General features: G+C 41.8%; 1 protein-coding gene across 1 annotated transcript; it reads right to left on the bottom strand.

Moving 5' to 3' along the window:
- Positions 1-2,375: 2,375 nt before the first annotated feature.
- On the bottom strand, positions 2,376-18,593 carry SAMD7 (sterile alpha motif domain containing 7). Its single transcript, XM_024209503.2, has 8 exons — positions 18,491-18,593; positions 15,022-15,148; positions 13,497-13,633; positions 12,882-12,960; positions 10,679-11,361; positions 4,567-4,688; positions 3,701-3,811; positions 2,376-2,648 (listed from the first exon to the last, which is right to left on the bottom strand). The coding sequence occupies exons 1-8, from the start codon at positions 18,591-18,593 to the stop codon at positions 2,376-2,378; spliced, it is 1,635 nt and encodes a 544-aa protein (XP_024065271.2).
- Positions 18,594-19,394: the final 801 nt, after the last annotated feature.

Genomic DNA, 19,394 nt, shown 5'->3' with positions numbered 1-19,394 from the left:
GTAGAGGTCAATACTTGCTAAAGTTATTTGACAAAAATTGAACAGCAAACTAATTGCCATTCTAAGTTTAATAACACTTAGGTTTTTTTCTTTATTTTTTTTGTAGAGAACCTTATGGAGTTATACTTAGGTTTTCCGGCTTCAGGTTTTTATTTTGTTTTTTTCTGATTATAGGTGTTTATTTTTAGGGAATTTTTGACTCATATTTTAGAAGTAAACAATATGAGGTTTTTTTAATCTCTACTTAAAACATTGTTTTCTTTGAATTATATCAAAAATTGTTCCCCTTTGTAGCCCTTTACTCCAAGGGATGATCTCCAAAGATCTGATCTAAAACCCAAAGTCAACAGAAAGACTCCCATTGACATCAACAGGATTAGGATCGGGGCCTTCATGAGTATGAGAGGACTGTAGGGTCCTTCGGCACTATAAATAGTTTTACATACTGCAAAAATGGCAAATTTGGGGTATTTTGCTATATATATCAGACATATGCATCGGTAGGATTTATTGGGTTTTATTAATTTAGCCCTAAAACCGGAAACCCTAGTTCGAGTATGTAGAGAAATACACAGATATATCAGTATTAGAGTCCAATCCTGCTCCAATAGAAGTCAATGACAGAACTCCCGTTGAAAGCAGAATCAGGCCCCTACTCTTTTTAGCCCAAAACTTCGCTGTTTCAGAAAGAGAATACTCCTAAAGGCCACCCAGTATGAACAGTACAATACAGTAAGATAAGCGTCTTCATTTAGTTGCTGCTGTTAGCATCTTGTCACACATTATCTAATGCACAAAGGTGTGATCTACAAGACGAAAGACATAATATAACATGATTTACTTAAAGATAAAACAAAAGAACAGGTTCCCCTAATTTAAAATGTTAAATTACTTTTCCCCCACAATCATGGTAAATTAAAAACGTACTTAGACACTTACTATCCTAAGCATCAGTTTTCCTTTTGTTTAATTACTCAAGGCCACATCAACTAGACTAGGGGGAAGAGACTCTCTGTTAATGACATACAGTAGAACCCCAGTTTATCAACCCTCAATTTACAAAACTCCATTTTATCCAAAAAATGTGTGTGTTTCCAGACATAAGGGCTCAGTCCTGCAGGGATACGGATGAGACTGGGAGAGAGCATTGCAGAGCCACCATTAAGGCAGCAGGCTACTGACTATATCTCTCAGCCTGCCAAGACCTGAATGTGGGACAAAGTGTGTGTGACAAAAACCTACAGTGAGGAACACACAAAATAATTAATGCAGGAAACATCACAAAATGCTGTGAGATTTATCCCTTTCTAAAACCTCAGCTTCATGATCCTTATTTGTTCTGTTGCAAATCATTTGCAACAGAAGAAGTGAGGGGACACCAAATTAGTGCAGAACATAGATAACTTTGGCATTAAAATGAGTGATGTCCCTTGAAATGTGTTATACGCAAAAGGTATGCTGCTGAGCATGGTGCTTTTTAATAAGTGGTCTAATAAGGTAAATTAAGACACGGGGAATGGGTGCTGCTGCAGGTCAATGGGCCAGCAGGAATTCTGAGCCCATCGTTGGTTGTGATTCTGAGGCATCGAGCCAGCCAGCTGCAAGAACTGGGAAACATTTCTTTCCTGGCTCGTCTTCATGACAGCCTCTGTTCTCACTTTCTCCGAAACTCAGCTCATATGTGCAATCAGGCAAAGCAGCACTCAAGGGCAGCAGCAGGAGTATCCCAGAACAATGAATATGGCAGTTCCAGGCATCATTTTAATGTCCAGGATTTAACCAGTTTGCGATGCCCACACCCTGCATCCACGTCTCCACTACACACAAGTGCTCAGTTCAGGGAGGGCATTGAGTTTTACTCAAATTGCTGAGCACTAGGCAAATTTCTCTATAGTTTGAAACTGTTCCCATATACTCACATTAAATTCCATATGAATTTTGCCATTGACTGGCAAAGCAGAACTGGGCTCTCAGCAGAAGTCACTAAGAGATGCTGAGCAAAAGCCAATTGTTCAGTGCTATCCCTTTCCCTCTCACAGCTAGTTCCTCAGCACTCAGCAGCCTGCGGGATCAAGCCCTAAGACAGTATTCTTTGAATCCCTAACAGTTCTGAATAATAATTTTGGAGTTTTGATTTAAATTTAGGCTTTAATTGCATTAATATTCAATTGTATGAATTGCACTTGAAATTAATTGCACTGATGAGTATTTGCACTTTAAAAAAATGCTTTTAAAAATATCTTACTGAGTCCTGCTGCATTTGGAGGTTATTTCACCATCCCTGGTTTTATGAAGGTTTCAGATGTTCCTTGAAACCATTTGTAACATAGGGGTTCTACTGTATTACTGAAAACACTGAACATGTTGGACCCAGCTCAGCTCTTCTGAAAATTGATCATCTGAAAGTCAGCCTGGGCTCCAGCTGTGTCACATGGATTTTCCCTGTTTTCCGAAACAGTCTGCTCCACTGTTTTTGAAGTTTCTGGGTCTTGGGAGCAGGGACTGCCCAGTGTATCACCACTGCTATTGCAGTGAATAGGGGAGGCCATGTCGGAGGGCTGCTCTGATGGTTTGCCTGTAGCAGAAGGAAGGGGCATGGACATAGGAAGATTCATCATGTAGAACACATTGCCCAGCCGCCGAGACACCTTTAAAGACATAAGCAATTACAGTAATTACTTCAAATAATGTCAATTTAACTAATTGCTCTTCTTAACCTTAAATTTGAATGTAGGTCCAGATTATCCACAGGGCTGATGGGGACATGACCTCAGAGCCTTCAGGTTGTATGGCCTCCAGCCATCTCATAGGGCCAGATCTCAGGATGGTTAGCAAAAATTCAGAAATGGCCTCCACTGCCCCAGCTTCTGCTGAATTGGTTTGGCTGTGCTCAGCACAATCTGTAGAGGAAGGAGAGCAAGCACCCTGTTGACTCTAGACAACAAGCTCCTTCCTTCCCAGTAGGTGGTGCGCTTCAGCATGCATAATGCAGGCTATTGGTGGTACATAAGACAAATGATTAAGAGAAGAGAGAAATAGGTTTAATAAGAGGAGAATGAGAGATATACATGGGTTAAGAAGAAGAAAAGGAACATGGGTTAGGAGAAAGATAGATGAGACAAATAGAAATGAGAACAAATTTGAAGTCAGTGGATGAAATTAAGAACAGGACATTTGTAACTGATGGGCAGGAAAACCTTCTTATCAGTGAGATCTGTAACACTGTGGAATACTGTCCCAAACAAAGTGATGGAAGCTTCATCACTTGGGTTATTTTAAAGGACAGGTCAAAGTATTGGAGAATCTACAGGAGAGAACAATCCTCCGTTGGTCAGGGGAGGGAGGGAAAAAAGGGGAGATGGACTAATTGATCAGACAAGTCTTCCTCATTTCTAATTTCAACCCAATCTTATGACCCTGGCTATGGAGCCCAACCTTCCCAAAGGCATTCTCTTCTATCACTGTCTCTGAAGCAGCTGTTCATAGTTCTTCCTCGGGGCACTCATGAAAATGAAAGGGAAGCTGAATTGGAGTTAATGCGCTGTCCACTGGGACTAGATAGTGCACCCTATCACAATACCATTTCAGATATTTTATGGGTGAAAGAGTGTTATATAACTTCAAAGAAAATCAACAAAATTTTGTCACCTTCCCATGCAACACAAATCTTTCATTCTCCCTCCATTTAGCATTTCAGTACCTGAGATCGAATTTTTAGTGCTGGTCCAAGTTTTAATCCCATTGTGTCCAACAGATGTTCTTCTGTGAGTAGTGGCAGGGTTTCTCCATCAATAGCATGATCTTTAAATATCTTATCAAACAATAAAATGCACACAATGGCTTGTTAAAACAGACTCTTTTATGTCTTCTATTTTAATCGTGATACCCAGACAATAAAGGAAGGAAACAGTAACATGGAAGTAATTCAGCTTTATATTAATCTGAGAGCAGATGGATGTGGCTGTCGTCATCTGTGCCTGCAGCACATCCACTTGCTCTCAGAGAGTTCCAGCTGTGTAATGTTGCAACATTATTTAGTTTTATTATTTTAACAAAAGTGATCAATTAAAGGGAGGCTCACGTCTTAGTCATTCATTTTTTATCCATGAATATGCAGATTTTCAGCCTCCTGTTTACACTGCTTATGATTTTTCATGAAATTGAATGAAGTAATTTCACTATTGCTTAAAACATTGCTTAATATCACAAGAACATGCAATTGCTTCTGCCTGTTTGAAAGTTGTGCAAGTGCTATACTGGCAGAGGGTGGGGGATTAAAACACTTTCCTTATACAGTTGCTCTCCTATTAACATTCTCATATTACGCCATGATAGAACACTCTGTATTGCAGCATACAACCACAAACGAGCATTAACCTACATTGTTTGCTATTTTTTACTGCATGGTTGCACATTGCCTAGCACAAAGGGGCCTCAAGATACTCTACTGCAATAATAAATAGTAATAATAATTTAATTTCAGTAGATAAAATAATGTTAGCAGAATTACAGGGCATGTATCTTTAAACATCTAAAAATGTAAGTATGATTAATACTTGTGGTCACCTGTGCATAATCTGAACAACCTGGAAGGCTAATAATAAAATTGTATACATCATCAACAGTCCATTTGCGAATATCTTCAATGGAAGAAATATCTTCTCCATTCAAAATCAGGCCATGCGCTCCTTTGAGAAGGAAACATAAATGTTGTGTTTGTATGATCTCAACAGGCAAAACAATAGAAAACCTTATTAAAAATAAGAGTTTATACACATCTACAGGACCTACTTCATATACTAACAATACGATGTGGTCACATACATATAGCATAGTCCTAAGCAACATACTAAATAGTCACTCATCACTTTCTAATTCTGAAGGGTTTGGTGTTTTCTTTTATTTGATTACTTTTATTTTCTCTACTGATGGAACTGTACATGCCTACCACGCCGCAGCATTTTCTCTAAAGACTACATTATCTGATGCTTTTGGTTTGTTATACCTTACCACTATTTTAACTTGACTAATATTTCAAGTGAACAAACAGGCAAGCCGATAACAGTGCTCTGTGTCACACTCATTCATATCACGGTACTGATGAAGCATGAACTGCATTATGTGTGTCAGTCTCCAGGTAAATACTAAAAGGCAACATCTTCTATACTGTTTGAAGGCACATCAGTTTCTAGGTGAAGCACTGTACTAGGGACATCTTCTGTAAAATGACAAAACAGCACTTCATAAAAAATATAACAAAGCTCAGAATGCATGTTATACACCAGGCATTCTAAAACGTCATTCCACCGCGACCCCCTTCTGACAACAAAAATTACTACAGGCCCCAGGAGTGGGGACCGAAGCCTGAGCCTGCCCAAGCCACACCACCCTGGGTGGAGGGGGGCAAAGCCAAAGCCCCTCTGCCCCAGGCGGGGTGGCCAAAGCCCAAGGGCTTCAGCCCCAGGTAGGGAGCCTGTAACCTGAGCCCAGCCACCCAGGGTTGAAGCCCTCGGGCTTGGGCTTTGGCCCGGGTCCCAGCAAGTCTAAACCAGCCCTGGCGACCCCATTAAAACAGGGTCGTCACCCACTTCAGGGTCCCGACCCAAAGTTTGAGAACTGCTGTTATACACAGATTATATATGCACCCAAACTCAGCCCATCATAACTAATATCTGCTGTAAATGCATGCAGAAAGAGTGTGGGCAGAAGAGATAGGCTAGTTCAGAAACTTCAGCAATTTTTGTTTGGTTTGTTTGGCATTGCATTAACCTAAATTCATTTTGCAGACAGGAAACAAACATGTAACGCAAGTCTGCAAGCTAATGAATTCATTTTGCAGCAATACAAACTGGGTTTTGTGGATGTTTTAGGATAAAGACCTGAACTTGCTGCCATTTAAGTGAATGGAAGTTTTATCAGGATTGGACCCATTGCTGTTAGAGCACTTAGCAATGGCTGCAGAACAGTGATCCTGTGAAGCTCTCCCGCCGACATAGCGTTGTCCATGCTGGCGCTTAGGTCGGTGTAACTTAAATCACTCACGGGATCTACTCTACAGAGTTAAGTCGACTTAAATTTTGTCAACAATCATAAGTCTCTTTAATAACATCAGTGGAGCACATCTACACAATGGCTGAGCGCGTCCGCAGTCGTTGCTCTTGCATCAATAGAGAGAGCATTGCATCAAGGGTAGCTATCCCACAGTGAAACTCGCCAACCTCTGTCGCTCTCTGCCGCAGGGAGCTCTGGGAACAGATTGCAGTGCACCATGGGGACTTGCTCGCAATCTCATGATGCAGTTCTTTCCATCCCATCATTCCATGGGCTTCCTACTTTGTTTTGTGCTGTTTTTCAGCAGCCCTTGTAAACTGTGTGCCCGCCATCTCTGCCTGACGACATGGATCCTGAGCTGCTGACCATTCTGGTGATGAGCATTATGAACACAACATGGCTGGTCCTGCAGTATTTCATGAACTGAAAAACAGAGTGTGAATTGGTGATGCCTGCCTTTCTGTCTGCCAGAGAAACAATTCAAGATTGCTGCTGACATTCACGGACCAGGTTGCCATGGTGGACCATCGGTATTGGGCTCGGGAAACAAGCACTGAGTGGGAGATCGCATCGTGATGCATGTATGAGATGATGAGCAGTGGCTACAGAACTTTTGGATGCACAAAGACACCTTCCTGGAACTGTGTGCGGCGCTTGCTCCAGTACTGCAGTGCAAGGACACCAGAATGAGAGCTGCCCTCACTGTGCAAAAGCGAGTGGCGATCAGTGTGTGGAAGCTGACTACTCCAGACTGCTACTGGTCTGTCGTCCAGGAAATTATTGATGGCTTTGAGGCAACGGGATTCCCTAACTGCGGCATGGCAATAGATAGAATGCATATCCCAATTTTGGCCCTCAAACATCTTGTAACAGAGCACATCAACCAAAAGGGCTACTTCTCCATGATCCTATAGGCACTGGTGGATCACAAGGGCCATTTCACTGATGTCAATGTGGGGTGGTCAGGGAAGGTGCATGATGCACGCATCTTTCGGAACACTGGACTGCCTAGAAAGTGGCACACTGGCACTTTCTTTCCAAACTAGAAGATTCCAATGTGGGATATGCAAATGATCCTAGTGATCCTTGGAGACTCTGTATATCCCTTGCTCCTATGGCTCATGAAGCTTTACACTGGGAACCTACACAGCAGCAAGGAGCGCTGTAACAACAGGCTCAGCAGGTGCCGAATGACCGTTGAATGTGCCTTCGGCTGATTAAAAGGTCACTGGTGGCCAGTTAGACCTCAGTGAGGAAAATATTCCGATGGCTATTGCGGCCTGCTGTACTCTCCATAATATTTGTGAATCAAAGGGGGAAAAGTTTCCCTAGGAATAGGCTGCTGAGGCTGATTGGCTGAGCTGATTTTGAGCAGCCGGATACAACGGCAATTAGAGGGGTGCAGCAGGAGGCAATTCAAATTATGGAGGCTTTAAAGGAGCAGTTTGACAATGATTCATAGTAATGTGTCTGTATATGATGCATTCGACCAGGCAATGTTTACTTGCTGCCATGAATTACCCCGTAGTGTTTGCTTCGTGAGCGTTAATTGCAAGGAGCAAATATTCCTACCTATAGCCACTGTGTTTCAATGTTAGCACTGAGTGATGTATGTATTTCACAAATAAAGACTCATTTTATTTCAAAGACTCAAGTTTAACAAAGAGATAAAACACAAACTTTTGAACAAACGGGATGAAAATGAGGAACAGTCTCGTGGTTAAGGCTCTCACAGCTGGGTGAAATTCCCATTTTCATTGGAAATCAGTCCCCAGACATGGAGTGCATGGGGTACTGTGAGGGACTGGGATCACATAATGAATGCAGTGTGGGAGTTTGGGGAGTGCATGGATTGGAGTTCTGTAGTGGCTGGAGTGGGAGTTGAGCACAGATAGCTCTGAGTGCAGGCTAATGAGGGACTTCAACATCTCCGTCTGGTCCTCCATGAGCTTTATCATCTGCTCCTGCTCCTGTGTCCTTTCCTGGTTATTCAGCCTCAGTCTTTCACTGTCTCCCTCCATGCTCTTATTTGGCTGTGTGCTGCATCTCTTGACTGCAGCACTTCATGAAACATATCCTCCTTACTCCTCCTGGGTTGCTGCCTTATCTGATGGAGGCACTCCACCGGTGTGGAGGAGTGTGTTCTCAAGGGCACATCTGCAGAATGCAAAGAAACAATGAAGAGAGACAGTATTGTGAGTACGCTCACAGCTGTGAATCAGAAAAGTCACACACACCTCTTTGTCACTGCCTCTTGGCTAGCACACAGGTTGCTGTAAGTCCCTGATGATGCGTTCCTGGGGAGGTGGGGTGGGCAAGGCAGAAAGAGCAAGAAGGGACAAAGGGTGGTTTGTGAAGGGGGTTATTATAAGGTGGTAGGGAGCCTAATCTGAATTTTGGTACTAATTTCCTCAGGCTAGGGTAATTAAACCCAATATCTCACTCTTAAGGGTAACCTAGGATGCAAGGGAGCATCTCCTGCATTTGTGTGGCTTCAGACTGGCTTCGTATGCTGCTGGCCTGTGTGCCGCATTGGCCCCTGCAGAAGTAATTGCCGGGTGGCATGGGAAAGTATCCTGTAGTGGGGGTAGAAACAAGGCAGGTCTCCCAAGGATTGCAGAATACCTACAGGAAAGTTTCCTAGAGATCACTTTGGAGGATTCCAGAGACATCCCCGTTTATATTACCAAACTTTCCCACCATGGCCCCACTGCGTAGATCGGGGTTCTCAAACTGGGGGTTGGGACCCCTCAGGGGGTCGCAAGGTTATTACATGGGGGGTCGCGAGCTGTCAGCCTCCACCCCAAACCCTACTTTGCCTCCAGCATTTATAATGGTGTTAAATATACAAAAAAAGTGTTTTTAATTTATAAAGGGCGTCTCACTCAGAGGCTTGCTGTGTGAAAGGGGTCACCAGTGCAAAAAAGTTTGAGAACCACTGGCGTAGATGGACAAGCTCTGGTGTTAATTTCTGTCCCTTATCCCTCCTCTGCCATATAACAAAGTACATGAGAGCTCAATCTCCTCTCGCCGTGCAGTATGAAAGCAAAATGAGCACTTACCAGAGCTCCCCTCTCCTGCATCCTGCGTGCCATAGCTGGAGTGCTGGGACTGGCTAGACCCCTCCAGAGTGGAAAAGAGGTCCTGACACACCACACCACCAGACAACCCTGCCGTGTGCTCCACGTATTTCTCCAGCTCCGCTTCCTCGTCCTCCACTTCCTCATCGGAGTTGAGTCTGCTGGCCGCGGCCTCTATTCCCCTCGAAGTATCCCTGGGACTCTTGACAGTGAAGGTAGGGTCGCCGCTGAGGATGGCGTACAGCACCTTATAGAAGCAGCATGTCTTGGTTGGCCTCCCAGTACACCTGCCTCAACTCCTTGATTTTAGCACGACACTGCTGTGTGTCCATTTCGTGCCCCTTCTCCTGCATGCCACTAGCAATCAGTCCGTAGCTATCGAAATTCCTACGGCTTGTGTGAAGCTGCAACTGCACAGCCTCCTCTCTCCATATACTCAGCAGATCCAACAGCTCTGGTGTGCTCCACATGGGAGCACATCTGCTGCATAAAGCCGGCATGGTCAGCTGGGAAGATGCTATGAGAACTGTTCACGCCGAGCAAACAGGAAGAGGAATTTTAAAAAATCCCGGGCCTTTAAACGGAGGAGGGTCACATACCTATGTACCTTCAGGTAGCAGAGTTCAAACTGCTGACCAGAGTGGTCATGATGGGCATTGTGGAACACCTCCTGGAGGCGAGTTAGGGTGACATAACTAAGTGAGGTGTCTACACTGCCGCTGCGTCACTCTAACTACGTCGCAAAAAGCTCTATGCCGTTCGTCAAGGTGGTTTTATTATGTGGAGTTACATCGATGAGAGGAACATTTCAGTGTATAAACTTCCATTGTTTTGTTGACAAAAGCTGAGTTTTATCAACAAAACTGTGTAGTGTAGACAAGGCCTTATTCACACCTCGAGTGACATAATTTATAGCGACGTACGCTGTCATGTGTACATAGCAAACCTGAGGCATGAATTTGGTCTCAAGCAGAGGGCAGCTGATAGGAGAACTCTCTGTGCTGCCCGACACACACATAGGAGTGTTGCTCAAATGGGTAGTTGCTGCCAGGATCCCACCAGGCAGCCTGGAGGAGCTGGGAGGACAGAATGCATCAAATGGGGTTGCAGAGAACCACAGAATTATCCTGACATGATACATGTGTCAATATCCCATCAGCATGTGATGAGATCATTTTGCAACAACATAATGGCATGACACGCTATTGTGATTTTTGCATCAGGAGGGTTACTTTGTGACTTTGCTCCTCTGTAACTCCATCTACTTCCCATGTGGTTCTCCAAGATTGAACATCACTGCCTTAGAGAATGAAACCTTCATATGCCAGCAAATAACATGTGAAGATCTCTATAAATGGGAGAAATAACTATGTTTGCCATCACTGATGTGTACTTATCAGGTCATGTTAGCTGCAGCACATGCCCCTGATTAATGAAGTCCACGTTTTGAAACCCTGACTCTATCATTGTAAGTGGGGTTTAAATAAAGAGAGGATGATGAGAAAGCTAATCAATTAAAAAAAAAAAAAGAGGCCAACTTGACAAACCTGGAGGCAGTAATGGATTGCTGGGTACTGGGAAGCTATATGGCAGTGCTGAGAATGGGATTGCAGAAGGATACATATACTTGTCATCAAAGGCTGTGCAAGAGTTATTGGGATCCTTCTCATTTGCACTGCTGCAGCCATTTGTTTCAGTGGGAATTTCATGAGTAACACAACTTTTTCTCAGGCTGTGTTCATACTCTTTACAGCTTTTCACAGCCGTAGCAGATGGCTCAACATGGGTTTTGCTTTGCTCATGTTTGTTCAGCATCTCAAGCTCTGTTTCTTTCTTGTCCTCTTTCTCATCATCGGCAGTGGTGGAAGCAGAGTCTGCATTTTTGTCTTCAGCTTGGCTTTTGGCGCCATTGGTATTGCAATCACTAGTTTTGTGATTCCCAGCTCTTCTCCCTGGCCGACGGCCTCTCTCCCTTTGCAGGCTGCTGATAGGAGGATATGGGCTGGTTGCCATGAGCATGGTATTGCCATGAAGGTCATCAAGGGTGGTTCGATGAACATATAGGTCACTAGGAAGGTGACTTTCAGGAAGTCTGTGCCTGCCACGGAAAGCAACTGGGCTAGCTGGGATTCCATGGTAGAGGAAAGGTGCTTCCAAACCCAGTAGCCCTTTACGATGTGCTTTCTCAATTTCTTTTTGTTGAAAAATAGCACTCATTTCCATTTCCATCCTAAGAGGTAAACAGAGCATTAGCAGTGAGGACTGATCAGTTCTCTTTTCAATGACAGATCAAACTAGAATGATATAATACATGAATAGAAAAATGTTTCTTTCCCATGTTGCTGTGTGTGAAAGATCCATATGAACAACAGAGGAAACAGAGAAAGCAACTATACACACAGTGCTGTCAAATGCACGAAAGAACACTCCCAGAATATTATGCTTGTGACAATAAGGGATGAAATATTTTCCAACAAAAGCATGATTTGTAAGTTGATAACACAGGCATCCCTGCATCAGTTACACTCATTTCATCACCACAAGGGCTAGAGACTTAAAAAGCTTAGATTCCAAGCAGAAAATTATACAACACCTTGAAAAAGGGCACTTACGTGGCAGTTGATGCAGTAATATAATTGTATTATACATGGGGCCTTGACTATACTGCCGGAGCCAATTAACATCAGTAAGTAAAGATCTTGGGTCAACTCTCCAATGCACCTTGGTCTCTGTCTAATGCTCAGATGGTGCAAAGGGCTGTATTCTGGCAGTAAATGACAATCTGAGAATTACCTTTGTGGAGGGAACTACCCACTGATATAAAGCCAATGGAACAGGTTCCTGTACCAGCCTCCCACCACTGTATCTGGCATAGAGTGGCTTGCCAGAGAAGGGAGGGGGATGCTGAAGGTGAGGTGGAGCTCCACTATGCTATACCAGTCCTCTCCTGGCACTAGATCCTATAGGGGGACAGGCCAGTGCAGAAGCAGGAAACTGTGACTGGCTCCCCTCCAATCTCCAGTGAGTACTCCTGCTGTAGGTACTCCCTCCAGCATCCCCAGCTGTACCTCTCCCAATTTCCCCTCCCCCCTCTAGCAGTGTCCTCTTTTTGGGAAACTGAAGTATGGTAACCCTAGTTTGGATTCAAGTTCCTCTTGGAAGATAAAGGTGAGGGGTTTGCTACATGGGAAAAGGAATCCAGCTGATTACATTGAAACTGGGGAAAATCACCAGATTTCCATATAATCATCCATGACACCAAGACTGCTTCACTAAACCAGGACAGCTGGTCATCCTGTACATGGTGTAGGGATTTCCAATCCTCCCCAGAATGCCAGCTGTAGAATTTAAAAAATACTATGAGTGATGAGTCCAAACTGCCAAGTTCAGATCTGGTTCTGAGTTTTCCCAGGGTCAAGGGTATTTGAATCCAGAGTTCCAAGCTGCAAAGTCTAGATCCATATCCAATCTTTAACCAAGTTCTGGATGTTCCAGCTTGGGCCTATATCTTAAATCTGCTATTTAAAGCTAAAAGCAGAATGAGGGAGACAAGCAGAAAGTTTTTCTGTGCCCCTGGCTTCCTGAAACAGGATTTTTTATATATCTGGACGTTTTGAACAAGTACTGCAATTACCTTTAACGGGGCACCAAAATTTGTGTATTACAAAATCTGCAGCTTAACCATCCCAGTCTGCCTCCTTTCTCCCCACTCTAGGCCTGCACCTCAGTGCAAAATTTACATTCAGGTACCTGGCAATATTTTGTTTTTGAACCAACTCCTGCCTTCTGGCCACAGCTTCCATGGATTCTGGCTGGAGAAAACTATATCCTAGAAAAAATAAATATATATGGTTAGAAAGGCTTAGAATTGCATCCAGGTAGCATGGGTCCTGGCAACAGGATCAAAGAAAGTGACCAGTGAAACAACCCCTTAAAACAGCTAAGACAAAAAATCCTATTACAGAGAGTTAAATGTGTGTAACACAAAGAACATTGCCAGTCAGATAAATGTTGCTGGCTAGAACATTCTGCTTACATGGAGAGAGATGGATAAATGCCATACTATTTGGAAAATGCAAAAGAAAGGGGAGGGCGCGCGCACACACACAGAAGCATATAGGATGGAGAGGGATCTTGAAAGCCCAGTGTGCCTAATAAATTCTAATTTGCATGTCTGAAGTCTCATATTGGTGCAGATTGGGATTTCTGCTAGGCAGGCTGCTCCCTTTCTCAAGGCTATTTTACAAAGGTAAATACAATAAAACGTATTTACCGCCATCAGTGACAAACCTGATGAAAAACTAGGAGTATCCACTTTTTTAGTAGTACCCTATTACTTGACAGGATCATTCAACTGGCTGTTACCTGGACCAGGGTAAACCCGATTGGACAATATGTTTGGCATGTTTGCATGTTGTGGGACCGAAGGTCCAAGGTGGGAAGCTACATGGATTTGTCTTGGGTCAGCTGGTGCCATCATTTCAGTGGAAGGCAACAAATCTCTAGGGAAAGAGAGAAAATTACAATTAGATATGTAAAGTATATGCTCTAACTTAACGTGTCATGTTCTACACTCACATACATCGGTTCAACTCCCTTTGACTTTAACAGGATTGGCACATTTGACTGAGGCAGAACTGGGATGCTATTTGCAGAATTTGCTCAAAAATTTTTGCTAAAAAGTAATACAATAACTCGGATTAACACCTAAATTCTTATGTAAAAGGCCTTGGGGTTTTTTACAAGCCCAAGTGGTCAGGTTCAATTTTACCTTTCAGCTGAAAAACAGCATCACCAATAACACAGTGTCCGAACACTGCCCTCGAGCACAGATTTTTAAGTGACTCAGAGGAAAGATCTACTGAATCATTCATGCCACATATAGCAACACTCTGCATTTCTTCAAGATCTCCCATGCAAGTTCTGACTAGTCATGACTCTCTTTAGATTCTAATTCTCAAAAAGGTACATCTACACTGCAATAAAAGACCTGTGGCATAGCCGCAGCTGGCCCGGGTCAGCTGACTTAGGCCCACAGGGTTTGGGCTGCGGGGCTATAAAATTTCAGTGTAAATATTTGGGCTCAGATGAGTCCGGGCTCCAGCCTGACCCAGAACATCTACAGTGCAATTTTAGAGCCCTGCAGCCTGAGCCCTGCAAGCCCAAATCAGCTGATCTGGGCTCTGAGACTTGGTGCCAAGTTTTTTTTTATCGCAATGTAGACATACCACAAGTTTCCTTAGAATAGATCACAGCCTAAGGTAGTAGTGGCTGCAGACATTTGTCAAAGAAATTACTGCCCTGTTTGGTTTGTATTGTTTGTGTAATGTTTTGATGCCCATTGGTCCTTCGGACATCTCTCCTGGCAGATTGGTCTGTACCAATAGTGGTCAGGAAAGGCATTATGTCCTGGGGAAGTAACTCAAACACTTTCCTGACCTTGACACTAGGAGTCAGTAATTGTGTGTCTTCTCAATATTGGTCTTTCTGGGTACTGATGGAATAGGCCATCCAGTTATGTCAGAAAATGTTCTACGTTCACCTTAGGACTTGAGGGGGACTTAATAAATATGTTCCAGATCAGAGTAACTGGTATTAGACAGTTGCCTCAGCAATTGTCCATGTGGAACTTAGGGCTGTGTGCAAAGGTGGATAGTAGCATAGCAGGAGTAATGTAGTATTCTGTATCCAAAGACAGGGATATTAAATTTAAATATAGGGGAGAGCTAAGGAGACACACACAGCTTCATCCAGCCCTTAGTTATTAAGGCTATTTTAGAGACTAGAGACCATGTTAAAAATAATCTCAAATCTTAACACTTTACACATATTCATGAATATAAGGTGATCTGCTGTTCTTTAAATGCAGTGGAGAAGTGGGGAGAAATACCTGTCTACAAATCGAGGTTCAAACTGTGAAGGAATTGGCTGCATTCTCTGCTGGCCTGCTCCCATTAGCTGAGGGTTTACTGCCATCATCTGGTTTCTCATTAGCACTTCTTGTCGCTGTCGCAGTTCTAACACAAAGCATATAAAATTCTATTGTAAGTTCAGTAAGTGACTCTATACCCAGTATGAACCTTACCAGAAATATAATAATTAGTCAGCATATAATCTTTTATATTCCATCTGTTGATAAGGAAAACAAGACAAAGTACTTACTGCCACTTTAAAAAATGTAGCCTTATATCCCCCCTTAGCTACACTGAGCATCTCATTGATCACTATAGCATATTATAATAGGGCTGTCAAGCGATTAAAAAAATTAATCGTGATTGTGCAATTAAAAAATTAATCGCACGATTAATCACACCGTTAACAATAAGAGAATACCATTTATTTAAATATTTTTGGACGTTTTCTACATTTTCAATTATATAGATTTTAATTACAACACAGAATACAAAGTGTACAGCACTCACTTTATATTTATTTTTATTACAAATATTTGCACTGTAAAAAACAAAAGAAATAGTATTTTTCAATTCACCTAATACAAGTACTGTAGTACAATCTCTTTATCATGAAAGTTGAACGTACAAATGTAGAATTATGTACAAAAAAATAACTGCATTCAAAAATAAAACAATGTAAAACTTTACAGCCTGTTAGTCCACTCAGTCCTACTTGTAAACAAGAAGCGGGCAGCATTATCTTCTACAAATGTAAACAAACTTCTTTCTCTTAGCGATTGGCTGAACAAGAATTAAGACTGAGTGGACTTGTAGGCTCTAAAGTTTTACATTGTTTTATTTTTGAATGCAGGTTTTTTTTGTACATAATTCTACATTTGTACGTTCAACTTTCATGATAAAGAGATTACACTACAGTACTTGTATGAGGTGAATTGAAAAATACTATTTCTTATTTAATTTTTACAGTGCAAATATTTATAATCAAATATGATAATATAAAGTGAGCACTGTACACTTTGTATTCTGTGTTGTAATTAAAATCAATATATTTGAAAAATGTAGAAAAACATCCACAAATATTTAATAAATTCCAACTGGTGTTCTATTGTTTAACAGTACGATTAAAACTGTGTTTAATCGTGATTCATTTTTTTAATTGCAATTCATTTTTTTTTAGTTAATCATGCGAGTTAACTGCGATTAACCAACTGCCCTAATATTATACAATTTTTAACTGCACCAGAAATAAACAAGACGTGCAAAGCCTCATGTAAACACAGTGACAGTTTATACAGTCCATATTGATGCATACCTCACCACTATTAAAGTACGAAGGAGTAGCGATGTATAGGAAGTGTGCTGTTTGTGGAAATTTGTATTTTTAGTGATAGGGCAGATCTATGAAAAAATGGAAGACTCTAATTAGCTAAGAAACCTGTCCTGATATGAAATAGCATAATGTAATGGAATAAGTATGGGGCTATGAGTCAGGAACTATTTCAGTTTTGGGTGTTGAAAGCTAAATACAGAATTCCATATATAAGCATCTCATAAGAGTCTGATCCAAAGTCCAGTGAAGTCAATGGAAAGACTCACATTTATTTGAAGGGATTCTGGAACAGGACATAAGTACTTGATTTTCAGCACATCCTTGGCTTCCACTGAAGTCAGGTAAAAGAGAAATAGATGTTTCCTATTTGTTTTGATTGTTTTTAATTATTTTTAAATTTTAAATGAATTAAAAGTTCCACGGGTCCAAAGACCCTTCACATCCTTAGAACCTGTGAAAGGTGATGCTAGCTTTTTGATTTCAACATCAGCTTCAGTCTTTGCATCTGAAGTATCAGTATCTTCAACTAAACTCAAATTCAGATGACAGTGGAGAGGGAAAAAAGGATGATTTTATTACAACTTGTCTTTCACTCTGTTTGCTGCTAGGACATGCATCTGCAGCAGTACTCACATGCATCTGCAGCAGTACTGTTTGTCATGTTAAACTCCACTGATGTTCTTTCCTCTGCTTTTTCTTGCAGAGATGTAGGGTCTGGGAAGTGGTCTTTTCCTTATTAATTTCTTTTGCAGGACCAATAGTTGCAATGTTTGATGCTACCATTTGAAGTGTGCTATTACAGTGGTCACACTTTCATTGGGGTAATAGTTTATAAAAGTTTAGTAAACGATTAATAGATGTTTTAATAAAGGGTTATCAGTTGTTATAGAGTCCAACAGGTCAAAAGGCTGCTTATAACCATGGCTTATAAACCTTCCACACCACTTTCTACCGATGTGCTTTTAACCATCTGTAATATATGCTGCTCATGTCTATGACATGCTTATAACATCTATTAACCATTTGTTAACACTTTATAAACAGAACCCCCAATATAAAGTGGGACCATTACAGTTTGATTTGGTTCAAATGCACTATATACAGAGTATTAGCTGGGACATATTCCAACAGATGGAAGCTTCAAGCTCCCCACCAGCCTGCTGGGAACAAAGGAGAACCGAGGAAGAGAACAGGGCCAACTGAATGACACTTCTGCTGCTCTTAGGTCTGCCAGGATGGGGCTGCAAAGGCACAGTCAGACTCTCTTTTCAAAATTCCCTCATCTGTACATATCCAGGACGTGGGTCTTGCCCTTTATAGGGCTCACCAGTAAGCAGCCTGTTTTCCCACAGAGCTTGAGCATTCTCAGAGTGTAGTACAATGTGTACCTATAAGAGACACCAATTCCTTGAAAATTTGCCCCTCAGATTATATGCTTAACATCCCTGGAAAATTATTACCCCCCACAAATTAACCAACAAAAATATCTTAGTAAAATAACATTGTTTAATAGTATATTTATTATAAAAAAAAACCCTGTATGACCATAAATTGTTAGAGAGATGCACATTTTGTGCCGCTAAGTTTGTACCACACAGCTTGTGCATGCCCTGTTATTGTGTCCCAGAGTTCTGGGAGTTTCCTGAATCAAAGAAAAGACTGTGCATTGGGGAACATAATGATCAGCTTTGCTCATAGTTGACTAAAGACTTGATCCTGCAAAGTAATAAGTGCCTCCTGTAAGTCACAATCCTACAGTCATTGAAGTCAGTGACAAAGCTGCCACTGAATGGTGCAAGATCAGGGCTCCATTCAGTACCCTGCATCTTGCAGGATTGGGCCCTAGATCTATGGGAGTTACAGGAGCAGTGACCTCCCAGGTGCTAGAGCACCTCAGAATCAAACTTTACACTCCCAGAGACCCAGTGGGGCTCCATATAAAATGTGTTGTGAACTTTTCGGAAGCCATTTATTCAGTTTTTCCCAGGTCCTGGTCAGGAATCTGGAGGGGATCTTTCCAGGACATTAGACCTATCAGACATTATTCCTCACATATTGAATACATGTTGTGAATACTATAAACACGGTCTTGGAAAGTTCTAGTTCTAGCTTACCTCCTGCTGTCATGCCACTTGCTAATCGGTATAAGTGCTTTTCATCCAACGTCCCTTGTTCCCCAAGTATAGACATCTTTCTCATGTGATCTCGGGGAGTCATGTTATGAGGTGATGCCGCAGACCTCTCTTTTCCAATGTAAAGAATGAAGTCAGAAGGGCCCAAGAAGATAATAAAATATTCAACAGTTTAAAAGAGCTCAGGTCCCACATATAGTTTTTTCTGTTAAACAGATAGATCTGCAAGGCCAACGTGCAATGCTTGTAGATACCATAGGGCATATGACAGAAAGGTCTTGTGGGATTTTGCCTTTCTGAATTTTTTCACAACTAGTAGCCATGTCAAAGGTGCCAGAATTCTAGTGTTACTATTTCCTTCCAAAACTAAAAATAAATAAATCTTTGAGACTTTTAAAAATTCAACTTAAACCAACACTAATTTTCCTGTGTGTTCCAAAAGCCCCTTGATTTTTTTTTAAAGTGAACCAAAACACCATGAAATTTACATAGGTAATAAAGCAAAGAAACACACACAGAGACGGGGTAAACTTAGTCCATCGCCATCAGGTTCAGTGAAGGAAGGTGCCCCAGAATTATACCAGTTTAAATTAGATCAGAATCTGTTCCAGAGTCTAAGCCTCCAATAGCACAACAGTTGCTGTTCTTTGTAAAAAACAACACAAAAACAACTAAATTTAGGCTACACTTTTAATAAGCTATCCTTAAAAATAACTCTAAGGTGCCTATCTGTTGCTGGGGTGCCACAAGCTTTTTTTTTACTGTCTGGGTCTTCAGAACGATCAGATGTTTTCTGCTCTATCATTAGGAGACAAAACAAGACAGAAAATGTTTGTACTAGTGCTGAATCAAAACTCGGCGGACCGCACCCTCATCTGTGAACACA

This window comes from Terrapene carolina, unplaced genomic scaffold, assembly GCF_002925995.2.
Source record: "Terrapene carolina triunguis isolate 2854851 unplaced genomic scaffold, T_m_triunguis-2.0 Scaffold88, whole genome shotgun sequence".
NCBI lineage: Eukaryota > Metazoa > Chordata > Testudines > Emydidae > Terrapene > Terrapene triunguis.
Note: the sequence above shows the minus strand (reverse complement) of the source record. Positions and strands in the feature narration are given on the sequence as shown.

What these genes read in the sequence shown, in the direction of transcription:
- SAMD7 (XM_024209503.2), bottom strand. Translation starts at nt 18,593, where the DNA reads ATGACTCCCCGAGATCACATGAGAAAGATGTCTATACTTGGGGAACAA. An exon ending in GTTGTTCAGATTATGCACAG is followed by an intron (nt 3,812 to 4,566) that starts GTGACCACAAGT and finishes TTGTTTGATAAG; the next exon opens with ATATTTAAAGATCATGCTAT. An exon ending in CACTAAAAATTCGATCTCAG is followed by an intron (nt 2,649 to 3,700) that starts GTACTGAAATGC and finishes ATGTCTTTAAAG; the next exon opens with GTGTCTCGGCGGCTGGGCAA.